The sequence below is a fragment of the Nerophis lumbriciformis genome, linkage group LG12 (genome assembly GCF_033978685.3).
Source record: "Nerophis lumbriciformis linkage group LG12, RoL_Nlum_v2.1, whole genome shotgun sequence".
NCBI classification, from domain to species: Eukaryota; Metazoa; Chordata; class Actinopteri; order Syngnathiformes; family Syngnathidae; genus Nerophis; species Nerophis lumbriciformis.
The window spans coordinates 944,729-960,000 of NC_084559.2; the positions used below are offsets into that span (position 1 = coordinate 944,729).

At 38.1% G+C, this 15,272-nt stretch overlaps 1 protein-coding gene across 1 annotated transcript in view; it reads left to right on the plus strand.

Annotated features, from left to right (window-relative positions):
* The first annotated feature begins 318 nt into the window (after positions 1-318).
* The window catches only part of LOC140679235 (palmitoyltransferase ZDHHC8B-like), a 196,926-nt gene continuing 181,972 nt past the window's right edge, over positions 319-15,272 (plus strand). Inside the window, exon 1 of the mRNA XM_072914231.1 lies at positions 319-652. Within this exon, the coding sequence (XP_072770332.1) occupies positions 549-652 (104 nt within the window). The 5' untranslated portion in view covers positions 319-548. The remainder of the gene's footprint in view (positions 653-15,272) is intronic.

Consider the following 15,272-nt stretch of genomic DNA (forward strand, 5'->3'; position numbering starts at 1 on the left):
GAATGGAAAGTGTATCTTGTGTTTTTTATATTGATTTAATTAAAAAAAAAAAAATTAAAAAAATTAAAAAAAAGTCGTCGTTTTAATTTTCCGTACGTATTACAGTTAACACTATTAAAGTGATCAAATATATGTTTTTGCTGTTTTGAAATAAGCCGGAATGAGGAATAAACACTCAAACATCCGGTTGAGTCACGTGTTTTTCCTGCACGATTAAACAAGAAACGTGCTAACAATGTCCGCAATGTGACGATCTCTACTAGAAAGTATGCTGGTGGACATAATTAGTGAATTAAAAAAAAAAATTAAAAAAAAATTGCAATTTAGGCTCCACCTTTTCTAGCAGTCCGGTGACCTCACGGATGGGCTGGATTGGAAGGGTGGGATTTCCAGGCTTCCACACAGCAGAGAAGCTCTTCTCTTGCACGGATTGGACTCCAAACATTTTTGCTTCCAAAAAGCCACATCGGATATTCTTTTTTTTTTTTTTTTTCCCTCCATGCAATTCCAAAGCGGGATAAACAATTGAGGAATGTGGACATTACAGAATGCCCACCAGCGCCGGAAAGAGATTTAAACCCAGCAAATACATCCCCGTGTCCACGGCCGCCACACTCCTGGTGGGATCGACCACTTTGTTTTTCGTTTTCACGTAAGTTGCACATTTTTTTTTTTGTCCTCTTCTTGTTCGTGCATGCGGATCAATGCGGCTCCGAGGTGGTTTTTTTTTTTGCAAAAGATCCACCCCCACGGAGCATTTAGTGACCAAGTTGCAAGTTGCTCCATGCTCGGTTAGGCCTTTGCAAACTCACTAAAGCTGCTGGTTTGTTCAAAAGTGTTGTGATAACCAGAGAGTGTGTGGAATATCATATTAAACCTAACCCGAACCATGTTAGATGTGTTTATTCGGAGACTCAGATGAAGCCAACAGGTTCGGAGACCGAATTTTGCAGGATGATGACATCCCAGCATCACCCTTGTTAGTGAGGTACACCCCATTTACACCATCACCCCATCACCCAGTCACCCCCCCATCTGTACACTCCTTTTTGCTCAGGTTGCTTTTGAACATTACAGGTAAAAGCCAGTAAATTAGAATATTTTGAAAAACTTGATTTATTTCAGTAATTGCATTCAAAAGGTGTAACTTGTACATTATATTTATTCATTGCACACAGACTGATGCATTCAAATGTTTATTTCATTTAATTTTGATGATTTGAAGTGGCAACAAATGAAAATCCAAAATTCCGTGTGTCACAAAATTAGAATATTACTTAAGGCTAATACAAAAAAGGGATTTTTAGAAATGTTGGCCAACTGAAAAGTATGAAAATGAAAAATATGATGACATGGCACCCCAAACCATCACCCAACCATGCAAATTTTGCATTTCCTTTGGAAATCGAGGTCCCAGAGTCTGGAGGAAGACAGGAGAGGCACAGGATCCACGTTGCCTGAAGTCTAGTGTAAAGTTTCCACCATCAGTGATGGTTTGGGGTGCCATGTCATCTGCTGGTGTCGGTCCACTCTGTTTCCTGAGATCCAGGGTCAACGCAGCCGTCTACCAGCAAGTTTTACAGCACTTCATGCTTCCTGCTGCTGACCTGCTCTATGGAGATGGAGATTTCAAGTTCCAACAGGACTTGGCGCCTGCACACAGCGCAAAATCAACCCGTGCCTGGTTTACGGACCATGGTATTTCTGTTCTAAATTGGCCCGCCAACTCCCCTGACCTTAGCCCCATAGAAAATCTGTGGGGTATTGTGAAAAGGAAGATGGAGAATGCCAGACCCAAAAACGCAGAAGAGTTGAAGGCCACTATCAGAGCAACCTGGGCTCTCATAACACCTGAGCAGTGCCAGAAACTCATCGACTCCATGCCACGCCGCATTAACGCAGTAATTGAGGCAAAAGGAGCTCCAACCAAGTATTGAGTATTGTACATGCTCATATTTTTCATTTTCATACTTTTCAGTTGGCCAACATTTCTAAAAATCCCTTTTTTGTATTAGCCTTAAGTAATATTCTAATTTTGTGACACACGGAATTTTGGATTTTCATTTGTGGCCACTTCAAATCATCAAAATTAAATGAAATAAACATTTGAATGCATCAGTCTGTGTGCAATGAATAAATATAATGTACAAGTTACACCTTTTGAATGCAATTACTGAAATAAATCAAGTTTTTCAAAATATTCTAATTTACTGGCTTTTACCTGTATGTCTCTAATGGTGGTGCATCATACTAGAGTTTGTTCTCTTACCAATGTAGTAGAACTCATGCTCCTCCTCACTGAAGCCATAGAAGGGATCCACATCATAGACTGCATATGTGTGCCTAAAAAAAAGTGAACCGCTTCCAGTGTGTGGTGCTTCTATTTGAATGTGCTGGATATATTTTTTTCCCCGAGAGTGCGTCAAATCTAAATTCTGATCATCAGTGTGTACTCAAAGACCTAAAGAGTTAGTCGGATGTATAGGAACACACTGAACAAGCACTTTTGTATGTGCTGGATAAATGTTATTCCTTGAAAATGCATCAAATCTAGCGTCTAATATCTAGTGTGTACTTAAACACCTAAAGAGTTAGTTGGATGTATAGGAACACACTAAACAAGCATGCTGTTTTGGCACTTTTGTATGTGCTGGATAAATGTTATTCCTCGAAAATGTGTCGAATCTAGCGTCTAATAATTAGTGTGTACTTTAATACCTAAAGAGTTAGATAGATGTATAGGAACACACTAAACAAGCGTGATATGCCCCCCTGCTGTTTTGGCACTTTTGTATGTGCTGGATAAATGTTATTCCTTGAAAATACATCAAATCTAAAGTCTGGTAATTAGTGTGTACTTTAATACCTAAAGAGTTAGATAGATGTATAGGAACACACTAAACAAGCGTGATATGCCCCCCTGCTGTTTTGGTTCTTTTGTATGTGCTGGTTAAATGTTATTCCTCGAAAATGCGTCAAATCTAAAGTCTAATAATTAGTGTGTTCTTAAACACCTAAAGAGTTAGTTGGATGTACAGTATAACAACACACTAAACAAGCGTGATATGCCCCCCTGCTGTTTTGGCACTTTTGTATGTGCTGGATAAATGTTATTCCTCGAAAATGTGTCAAATCTAGTGTCTAATATCTAGTGTGTACTTAAACACCTAAAGAGTTAGTTGGATGTATAGGAACACACTGAACAAGCATGCTGTTTTGGTTCTTTTGTATGTGCTGGATAAATGTTATTCCTCGAAAATGTGTCGAATCTAGCGTCTAATAATTAGTGTGTACTTAAACACCTAAAGAGTTAGTTGGATGTATAGGAACACACTAAACAAGCATGCTGTATTGGCACTTTTGTATGTGCTGGATAAATGTTATTCCTCGAAAATGCGTCAAATCTAGTGTCTAATAATTAGTGTGTACTTAAACACCTAAAGAGTTAGTTGGATGTATAACAACACACTAAACAAGTGTGATATGCCCCCCTGCTGTTTTGGCACTTTTGTATGTGCTGGATAAATGTTATTCCTTGAAAATGTGTCTAATCTAAAGTCTAATAATTAGTGTGTTCTTAAACACCTAAAGAGTTAGTTAGATGTATAACAACACACTAAACAAGCGTGATATGCCCCCCTGCTGTTTTGGTTCTTTTATATGTGCTGGATAAATGATATTCCTCGAACATGCGTCAAATCTAAAGTCTAGTAATTAGTGTGTACTTAAACACCTAAAGAGTTAGTTGGATGTATAGGAACACACTGAACAAGCATGCTGTTTTGGCACTTTTGTATGTGCTGGATAAATGTTATTCCTCGAAAATGTGTCGAATCTAGCATCTAGTAATTAGTGTGTACTTAAACAGCTAAAGAGTTAGTTGGATGTATAACAACACACTAAACAAGCGTGATATGCCCCCCTGCTGTTTTGGCACTTATGTATGTGCTGGATAAATGTTATTCCTCGAAAATGCGTCGATTCTAAAGTAAAAAAATTAGTGTGTATTTAAACTCCTAAAGAGTTAGTTGGATGTATAGGAACACACTGAACAAGCATGCTGTTTTGGCACTTTTGTATGTGCTGGAGAAATGTTATTCCTCGAAAATGTGTCTAATCTAAAGTCTAGTAATTAGCGTGTACTTAAACACCTAAAGAGTTAGTTGGATGTATAGGAACACACTAAACAAGCATGCTGTTTTGGTTCTTTTGTATGTGCTGGATAAATGTTATTCCTCGAAAATGTGTCGAATCTAGTGTCTAATATCTAGTGTGTACTTAAACACCTAAAGAGTTAGTTGGATGTATAGGAACACACTGAACAAGCATGCTGTTTTGGTTCTTTTGTATGTGCTGGATGAATGTTATTCCTCGAAAATGTGTCGAATCTAGCGTCTAATAATTAGTGTGTACTTAAACACCTAAAGAGTTAGTTGGATGTATAGGAACACACTGAACAAGCATGCTGTTTTGGCACTTATGTATGTGCTGGATAAATGTTATTCCTTGAAAATGCGTCAAATCTAAAGTAAATAAAATAGTGTGTATTTAAAGTCCTAAAGAGTTAGTTGGATGTATAGGAACACACTGAACAAGCATGCTGTTTTGGTTCTTTTGTATGTGCTGAATAAATGTTATTCCTCGGAAATGCGTCAAATCTAAAGTCTAATAATTAGTGTGTACTTAAACACCTAAAGAGTTAGTTGGCTGTATAACAACACACTAAACAAGTGTGATATGCGCCCCTGCTGTTTTGGCACTTATGTATGTGCTGGATAAATGTTATTACTTGAAAATGTGTCTTATCTAAAGTCTAATAATTAGTGTGTACTTAAACACCTAAAGAGTTAGTTGGCTGTATAGGAACACACTAAACAAGCATGCTGTTTTGGCACTTTTGTATGTGCTGGATAAATGTTATTCCTCGAAAATGTGTCGAATCTAGTGTCTAATATCTAGTGTGTACTTAAACACTTAAAGAGTTAGTTGGATGTATAGGAACACACTGAACAAGCATGCTGTTTTGGTTCTTTTGTATGTGCTGGATAAATGTTATTCCTTAAAAATGCATAAAATCTAAAGTCTAGTAATTAGTGTGTACTTAAACACCTAAAGAGTTAGTTGGATGTATAGGAACACACTGAACAAGCATGCTGTTTTGGTTCTTTTGTATGTGCTGGATAAATGTTATTCCTCGAAAATGTGTCGAATCTAGTGTCTAATATCTAGTGTGTACTTAAACACCTAAAGAGTTAGTTGGATGTATAGGAACACACTGAACATGGATGCTGTTTTGGTTATTTTGTATGTGCTGCATAAATGTTATTCCTCGAAAATGTGTCGTATCTAAAGTCTAATAATTAGTGTGTACTTAAACACCTAAAGAGTTAGTTGGATGTGTAGGAACACGCTGAACAAGCCTGATATGCCCCCTTACTGTTTTGGCACTTTTGTATGTGCTGGATAAATGTTATTCCTTGAAAATACATCAAATCTAAAGTCTGGTAATTAGTGTGTACTTTAATACCTAAAGAGTTAGTTGGATGTATAGGAACACACTGAACAAGGATGCTGTTTTGGTTCTTTTGTATGTGCTGGATAAATGTTATTCCTCGAAAATGTGTCGTATCTAAAGTCTAATAATTAGTGTGTTCTTAAACACCTAAAGAGTTAGTTGGATGTATAGGAACACACTAAACAAGCATGCTGTTTTGGCACTTTTGTATGTGCTGGATAAATGTTATTCCTCGAAAATGTGTCAAATCTAGCATCTAATAATTAGTGTGTACTTAAACACCTAAAGAGTTAGTTGGATGTATAGGAACACACTAAACAAGCATGATATGCCCCCCTGCTGTTTTGGCACTTTTGTATTTGCTGGATAAATGTTATTCCTTGAAAATGCGTCGAATCTAAAGTAAAAAAATTAGTGTGTATTTAAACTTCTAAAGAGTTAGTTGGATGTATAGGAACACACTAAACAAGCGTGATATGCCCCCCTGCTGTTTTGGTTCTTTTGTATGTGCTGGATAAATGTTATTCCTCGAAAATGTGTCGTATCTAAAGTAAAATAATTAGAGTGTACTTAAAGACCTAAAGAGTTAGTTGGATGTATAACAACACACTAAACAAGCGTGATATGCCCCCCTGCTGTTTTGGCACTTATGTATGTGCTGGATAAATGTTATTCCTTGAAAATGCGTCGATTCTAAAGTAAAAAAATTAGTGTGTATTTAAACTCCTAAAGAGTTAGTTGGATGTATAGGAACACACTAAACAATCATGCTGTTTTGGCACTTTTGTATGTGCTGGATAAATGTTATTCCTCGAAAATGTGTCGAATCTAATCAGAATCAAAATCAGAATCAGCTTTATTGTCATTACGCAAGGTAACGAGATTGAGGCCATTCCATACAGTGCGATGTGTGCATGCTAGAAAAACAATGTGCAAATATATAAAAATATAAAAAATGTAGAAGTGCAATGAATATGGTGTGAAATGAATATATACATGAAAAAAAACAAAAAAAAAACAGGGTGGTTGGTGGAATGGGTTATTGCACCGAAGAGAAGGCAGTTATGAGGGACAATGGGGCAGTCCGTTCAGGATGGTTATGGCCCTGGGGAAGAAGCTGTTCTTTAGCCTGTTTGTTTTGGTTTTAATGCACCTGTAGCGCTTCCCAGAGGGCAGCAGGTGGAACAGGTCAGAGCCAGGGTGGGTGCTGTCCTTGATGATGGCACTGGCTCTGTTGAGGCAGCGGGAGGTGTAGATGTCCGTCAGAGAGGGGAGAGGGCGGCCGACGATCTTCTGAGCCGTAATGTCTAATATATAGTGTGTACTTAAACACCTAAATAATTAGTTAGATGTATAGGAACACACTAAACAAGCATGCTGTTTTGGCACTTTTGTATGTGCTGGATAAATGTTATTCCTCGAAAATGCGTCCAATCTAAAGTCTAATAATTAGTGTGTACTTAAACACCTAAAGAGTTACTAGTTGGATGTATAGGAACACACTAAACAAGTGTGATATGCCCCCCTGCTGTTTGGGCACTTTTTAAGGTCAACGCTGTAGACTGAAGTCAACATATGGCGTTTGCCGCTCGTGCAGGTAGACTGGATGGCATTTTTCAAAGTCCCTGGCAAAGACAACGTGGCGTCACTTGCAAGCTGACTCGGCAGGAATGTTCCGCCGTTGAAATTTTCATTGAGAATGCAGCATTTTTTTTTGTCGTCTGATAAAAATTGGATCTCACACACGTGCTCACAAAGGTTCATCCCACAGCAGATGGTTCAAGGTTTAAAGATTAGGACTTTACTTGGTTGCTCCTTCATTTTACGGTAAAAAAGGCCAAGAGGATTTGAGCGGAGCATAATGGAACTCCCCGGGGAGCGCGACACCTTCAAACTAGGCCATGTCTCGCTATTGTCAGAAGAGTCCTTTTACTGGCACACCAGACTAGCCACGTCTTTAATGAGTGGCACATTCATCATTCAAGACAATATTTTGGAATCTTGGTTTTCATGAATAATCCAATCCAAAAAGTCAGATTGCGATGGGATTCTTTGTTTTGGCACTGTATTCCACGTTTTTAAAACAGGAGTAAAATGATGGGGAATATTTTCACAAAAACCCAGGTGCTAATGTATAAAATAATACTTTAAGTATATAGAGAATACAAGCATACTGCTAGTTTTCCTTTCTGACCTAGTGGATCTAACATAATAGTGAGAGTCCAGTCCATAGTGGATCTAACATAATAGTGAGAGTCCAGTCCATAGTGGATCTAACATAATAGTGTGAGAGTCCAGTCCATAGTGGATCTAACATATTAGTGTGAGAGTCCAGTCCATAGTGGATCTAACATAATAGTGAGAGTCCAGTCCATAGTGGATCTAACATAATAGTGAGAGTCCAGTCCATAGTGGATCTAACATAATAGTGAGAGTCCAGTCCATAGTGGATCTAACATAATAGTGTGAGAGTCCAGTCCATAGTGGATCTAACATACTAGTGTGAGAGTCCAGTCCATAGTGGATCCAACATAATAGTGTGAGAGTCCAGTCCATAGTGGATCTAACATAATATTATGAGAGTCCAGTCCATAGTGGATCCAACATAATAGTGAGAGTCCAGTCCATAGTGGATCTAACATAATAGTGAGAGTCCAGTCCATAGTGGATCCAACATAATAGTGTGAGAGTCCAGTCCATAGTGGATCTAACATAATAGTGTGAGAGTCCAGTCCATAGTGGATCCAACATAATAGTGTGAGAGTCCAGTCCATAGTGGATCTAACATAATAGTGAGAGTCCAGTCCATAGTGGATCTAACATAATAGTGTGAGAGTCCAGTCCATAGTGGATCTAACATAATAGTGAGAGTCCAGTCCATAGTGGATCTAACATAATAGTGTGAGAGTCCAGTCCATAGTGGATCTAACATAATAGTGAGAGTCCAGTCCATAGTGGATCTAACATAATAGTGAGAGTCCAGTCCATAGTGGATCTAACATAATAGTGAGAGTCCAGTCCATAGTGGATCTAACATAATAGTGTGAGAGTCCAGTCCATAGCGGATCCAACATAATAGTGAGAGTCCAGTCCATAGTGGATCTAACATAATAGTGAGAGTCCAGTCCATAGTGGATCCAACATAATAGTGAGAGTCCAGTCCATAGTGGATCCAACATAATAGTAAGAGTCCAGTCCATAATGGGTTCAGCAGGAAACCATCCCGAGCGGAGAAGGGTCAGCAGCGCAGAGATGTCCCCAACCGATGCACAGGCGAGCGGTCCACCCCGGGTCCCGACTCTGGACAGCCAGCACTTCATCCATGGCCACCGAACCTGTGTGTCTCCCCCTCCACAAGGGATAGGGGGGAGCAGAGGAGAAAAGAAAAGAAACGGCAGATCAACTGGTCTAAAAAAGGGGGGCTATTTAAAGGCTAGAGTATACAAATGAGTTTTAAGATTCTGGTGTAACGTAGCGAATAACTCTTGCTAAAGTTGCTTCTTTCCAGAAGCACTATTATCATATGTCCGCAACGTGGTTAGATGAATGAAAAGCATGAATTCATCACAGAATCACGATTATCTAGGGGTGTAACGGTACGTGTATTTGTATTGAACCGTTTCGGTACGGGGCTTTCGGTTCGGTTCGGAGGTGTACCGAACGAGTTTCCACACGGACATATTAAGTAGCCGCCTCCGCTTCCTTCTGTCTCTGTCAGTCCTCTACACAGCACCCAGCATTGTCCCACCCACACAACCATCTGATTGGTTACAAACAGAGCGGTAACAGCCAATCAGCAGTGCGTATTCAGAGCGCATGTAGTCAGTGCTTAGCGTTTAGCAGGTAAGCATCAGGCAGCGGACTCTCCCCAAATGATAATAAACACCTCCCAGTCAACTACTAGTAACATCACTATGAGCCCGTTGACCTTCTAGAAACCTAAACGGCAGCTCAGCTCGCTCGCAGTCCTGGCTTGAGGTGAAGGCTAATTTGCTTTTAGCGTAATGTTAGCTCATTTTGCGATGTGTGTGTGTGTGTGTGTTATGGACAGCAAAGCCCTGTCTGTCTGTTATTTCACTTTACCTTTTTCTGTGTTGAAGCAGCAAAAAAGGACATTATGTTAAATGAAGAGTTTCTGTCTCTGATAGTCATACTTGCCAACCCTCCCGAATTTTCCGGGAGACTCCCGAAATTCAGCGCCTCTCCCGAAAACCTCCCGGGACAAATATTCCCCCGAAAATCTTCCGATTTTCAGCCGGAGCTGGAGGCCACGCCCCCTCCAGCTCCATGCGGACCTGAGTGAGGACAGCCTTTTTTCACGACGGGAGGACAACAGGGTGACAAGAACTAAATCATCCAGACTAGAGATAAATTGTATTATTATGTTTATCTTACCTAAAAATAAATATATTTATTAATTTAAAAAAAAATATATTTAGCTAAAAACATCAAAATTAATTGTATTTTTATTTTTTATTTTTTCTGACTCCTTATTACATCCAGCCATAGAATTATACATTAAAATAAACATATTTGAAATCATTAATTTTGAATGATATTTAATTATTAGAATAATTGCTTGTTTATCAACAACTTTAGCATTTTATTCATTACATTTTGAAGCTCTCAGAAGCCAAGTTATGTTATATTCCTTAAGATTTATTTATGCAAGTTTGAAGTATCAATTATCCAAACACAGTTTTGTTTGCATATTTTCAGGATGTGTATATATATATATATATATATATATATATATATATATATATATATATATGTATGTATGTATGTATGTATGTATGTATGTATGTATGTATGTATGTATGTATGTATGTATGTATGTATGAAATACTTGACTTGGTGAATTCTAGCTGTCAATATACTCCTCCCCTCTTAACCACGCCCCCAACCACGCCCCGCCCCACCCCCGACCACGCCCCCCCTTCCTGAAATTGGAGGTCTCAAGGTTGGCAAGTATGCTGATAGTTGATATAATAATGTAAGTGCATCATTAAGCCTACATGAACTCCATGGTGTTCAGGGATGAATAGTCTCTCCTATTGCTATTGTACTATTTTTCCAGCTATAGTTACATTAATCATTAGTAATGCAGCAGCCTAGTTTTGAATGGCAGGGTCCCTGCTATCACATGTTGATAAAAAATATAACATTTACATAATAAATCAACTACAGGCTTCCCAAATGCTGTAATAAATTAAGCATGATGAGTTGACTTGAAACTGTTTAATGTTGCACTTTTTATATGTAGAAGAAAAGTTTTGTCATTTTATTTAATCTCAGCAACAATTTGAGGCAGTTTAATGTGGATTAACGTGGGCAGAATTATTATAGTGTTCCCAATGTTAAAAGGATAAAGCCATTGTTTACAAATTTGGTAAATAAATAACCAAAAAAGGTATATTTTGTTGTTTTCTTACTGTACCGAAAATGAACCGAACCGTGACCTCTAAACCGAGGTACGTACCAAACCGAAATTTTTGTGTACCGTTAGACCCCTAGAAAAAAATGCGCCTTGGCTCAAAAAAGGTTGAAAAACACTGGGTTAGATGAATGAAAAGCATGAATTCATCACATGGACAAGACGTCTGTTCAGTGCTTCTCGCAGTGTGGTGATGAATTGTGAGGGCAGTAGTGATTGTTGGCATGAGGTTGCAGTCACAGCCCAGTTCGAGAGCAGAGCTGCATGAGTGCAGCCCTCACAGGAATCTAATCTCCAGCTTCCACATCTGTTTCCTCCTTTTCATCATGCCTCCATTCATTCAGATCCCAGAGAAATTATAGTTTGGCCCTGAAGTTCTGGTAGATTTTTAGTCTTCAGGTGTGCCTGTTATGTCAGTTGGTATATACTAATTGGTAAAAAAAAAATGGTGAGATGATCATTGTATGCCGTCATAGTCATTTTGATAGTAGGCTATTATAGCTAATACATACGGTTTTCATCAACCTATTCCGGGTTACGGTTGCAGTGATAAAAAATACGTTTTTTCATTAATTAAAAAAAAATATTTAAAAAAAAGTTTTATTCACGAAATCGCGTAACAACAATGACAATCGACACTGCTTCCCGTAACTTCCTATCGAGCCATTCCGAATGCCAAGCACGAGGCACCAGTTGCCATTGTTTCCAAACGAGCGAACGATCATGGAATCAGCCGGAGAAAAATCGCATACGGGTCTTAAACCGAAAAGAAAACTGCAGTCATTCCGTGAAGAATATTCAAAAGCCTATCCGAGAATAATTATCCGTTCCAAAAAGGGTGAAAACTACGCGAATTGCACCTTGTGCAGACAAGATTTTTCGATCGGACACGGAGGAATTAGCGATGTAAAAGACCACGTTGGGACAAAAAAACACAAGTCTAATGCCGTTGCTAGCGATACAAGTGGAAAACTTTCAACGTTTTTCGTCGCCCAAACAGATTCTTTGGATCCATTTGGATTTTAGCCACAAAAAGGTAATGACACCAATGTTATCTATTGGAATTGTTTAGTACTGTTATACTGTTAAAAGTGTTTATACTATTTATGCTTTCAAGTCCAAGTTGAAGAAATCTTGTTAAATGTTGACAGCATAACTGCCAAAATACAGAAGTATGTCCTTAATATTTTTGCAGTGCTATTTCTGTTGAAAAGTTCAAATGATTACATTAGAGATGTGATGTGCCACTTTTCAAGTGTCTGATGGCTTAAATTAATTTTCATGAATTTTTCATATTTTGAATTATTTTGAAAGGCTTACAAAAAAACTGCATTTGAATTGTAATTCCATGCTATTGACAGGACTATTAATTTTAATGAAGTTAGCTTACCATGTTTACAGTATGATCATTGTGATAGAAATGTGAATTTTAGGCACAGAATATTTTTTTACAATTGAACAAGGCAGTAGATTATACAAGCTTGGACAGAAAGTTAATAATTTTTTTTAATGGAATTGTTTAGTACTGTTTTAACATTTGTTTACTGTAAAAAGTGTTTATACTGTTTATACTTTCAATTAACAAATTGAAGTCTTGTGAAAGGTTGACAGGATAACTGGCATTAACTGTCAAAATAATTTCAAACTATTGAAGTTAGCTTACAGAATAAACATGTCAATCAACCCATATGATTTTTGCTGTAATATTTTTGTTTTGAAAAGTCACTGTGACTGATAGAAAAGTGATGGTTTTAGCAACATTTTAACCTGTCTGAATGCTAATTAAAGCTGCAAGCAGCGTTGGTCGGGCCCGCGTATTTGGCAGGTGCTAGTCCTAAGTGTCCCAATACTTTTGTCCAGTTTTAGTCCCAAGTGTCCCAATACTTTTGGCAAGTTGTAGTCCTAAGTGTCCCAATACTTTTGTCAAGTTGTAGTCCCAAGTGTCCCAATACTTTTGTCCAGTTTTCGGCCTAAGTGTCCCAACACTTTTGTCCAGTTTTCGGCCTAAGTGTCCCAATACTTTTGTCCGGTGGTAGTCATAAGTGTCCCAAGACTTTTGTCTAGTGTACCTACCTTGTCTGCATTGTGTAGGCACGCTGGTGCTTCCTGCTTTTAAGCAGCCATCTTAAAAAAACAGCAGCGCAGCAGCATCAGCGCAGCGGGTCTTTGAAGGGTCATAAAATCAAAACCGGAGCAGGTATTAAAACGCTGTTCTGGTATTTTATACACAAGGGTTTAATCTCTCTCCTGTGTTAGTTTGAAGCCGAAACGACAAACGCGCTCAGAGGAGATAGTTTTTGAAGGAAGGTGACCGGTTTTTACAAAAAAAATTTGTTTTGAAGGGGGAATAGCAAACTTCCTGTTGATTTTTGCTGGGGGTTGTCAATCTATGAAATGTAGGTCTAAGTGAGACCTACATAGAGGTTTTTGTTTCATGTCTCTCCGACCTTCCCAGTGGGAGTTACAGGCAGTTTTGTCAGTTTTTTCATCCGAGGAGCAGTTTTTTGTGCGTTTTATTAAAAAATTGCGCTAGAGCACAATTTTGAGATTTGGGGTTAGGTTTTTTTTATTAGATCACAATTTTCGCCAGTCCTGATGTGTGCGTTCAGTTTGGTGAGTTTTGAAGCATGTTAAGGGGGTCAAATTACAGCTCAAAGAGGCAAAAGTGACTGTTTTTAGTACTTTTTTGTCTTGAAGGGGGAATTGCCAACTTCCTGTTGATTTTAGCCCGAGAATGTACTATTATGAAATGTAGGTCTAAGTCAGACCTACATAGAGGTTTTTGTTTCATGTCTTTCCGACCTTCCTAGTGGGGGTTACAGGCAGTCTAGTTTGTTTTTTTTCCCTAGGGGGCGCTAGAGCGCAATTTTGAGTTTTGTGGGTTTTTTTTTTAAAAAAAAGGCAATTTTCGCAGGTGCTGATGTGTGGGTCAAATATGGTGAGTTTTGAAGCATGTTAAGTGGGTCAAATTACAGTTTAACGTGGCGGTGGAAGAATAAAGAATAAAACCTTACAAATTCAATAGGTCCTTATGTCCCATTGCCAGGCCCGGCCCTAACCAATCTGGCGCCCTAGGCAAGATTTTAGGTGGCGCCCCCCCACATTGGCAGTGAAGTGTATATACTCACAAGAACCCGAATAGCTTTGTCTTTGACCTTTTTTTTTTTACTTACAACTATACCTAATATATAAAGGGGTGGAAAAGTGACTATTACCTGCAGGGCAAACATTAGCTAACCAGAAGGCAATAACAATGTAAACAAAAAACACCTGCTTAAAAGATCTAATACAAACATTTATATGCACGTACAACACTTAGAACTTTTAGTATATCAGTATGTGGAATTAAATGATGGAATGGATTAAGTAAAGAAGTTAAAAATTGTACTGATATGATCCAGTTTAAGAGGTTGTTCAAAATAATAGTGCTTACAGTGTACAAAGAAGAAGAATTATGAGAAATACTTTCAACCTTATTGAAAATAAGATATTCTTCATCTCAGTATGTTAATAATGACTGAATTAATTAATTAATTACATATTACAAAACTGTTGTATACTAATTCATAGATGTTATTTTATTATATAAAAAGGTCAGTAAATGATTCTATATATTTGTAAACGCTTTGAAGTGGGAAAGGGGTAGGATTAAATAAGCTTTGCTTCTTCCTACTCCTTTTCGGGCATGATGTAAAATGAAATGATATGAATTTGTGTGATGTATTATGATGTAAGTGTGTTCATGTTCCAAATAAACTAAAGAAAGAAAGAAATGTCCCTGAGGAATGTAAGGTGGGAGTACTGTAATTACCTAACGTTACATTATTATTTTCCATAACAATTTAGCCCCCTCCACAATATTAACCCGACGTTAAAACAGAACTAGCTATTTATTGATTAGCAATTGCCGAATCATGTAACATTAGCTTAATGCTAAAAAGCCAGCTACTATCACATTCTGTAACAGACAAATAATTTCATGTAGGCTAACGTTACCTACCTGCTACCTCTGTCTTTTCTCGTTTCTACTCCTCTTCTTTTCTCTTTTTTCTTCCCTGGGCACCTGACAGTTTTGGCCGTTTTGACATCTTGTGTTGATTTTTTGATGTGGTGACGTCCAAAAAGAGTCATGATACGGGAAGGGAGGGGGCGCACCGTGCGGGGGGAGGAGGGGGGGGGCGTAATGTTGTAACAAATTATATTTCTATTAAATAGGCTTTACTTTGCATTTTAATTAACGTGGGATTATTTTTTGTATTTAGAAATAATAGTACCAACATTTTTTTTTTTTTTTTTTTCTCCAACATTTGTGGCACTGGC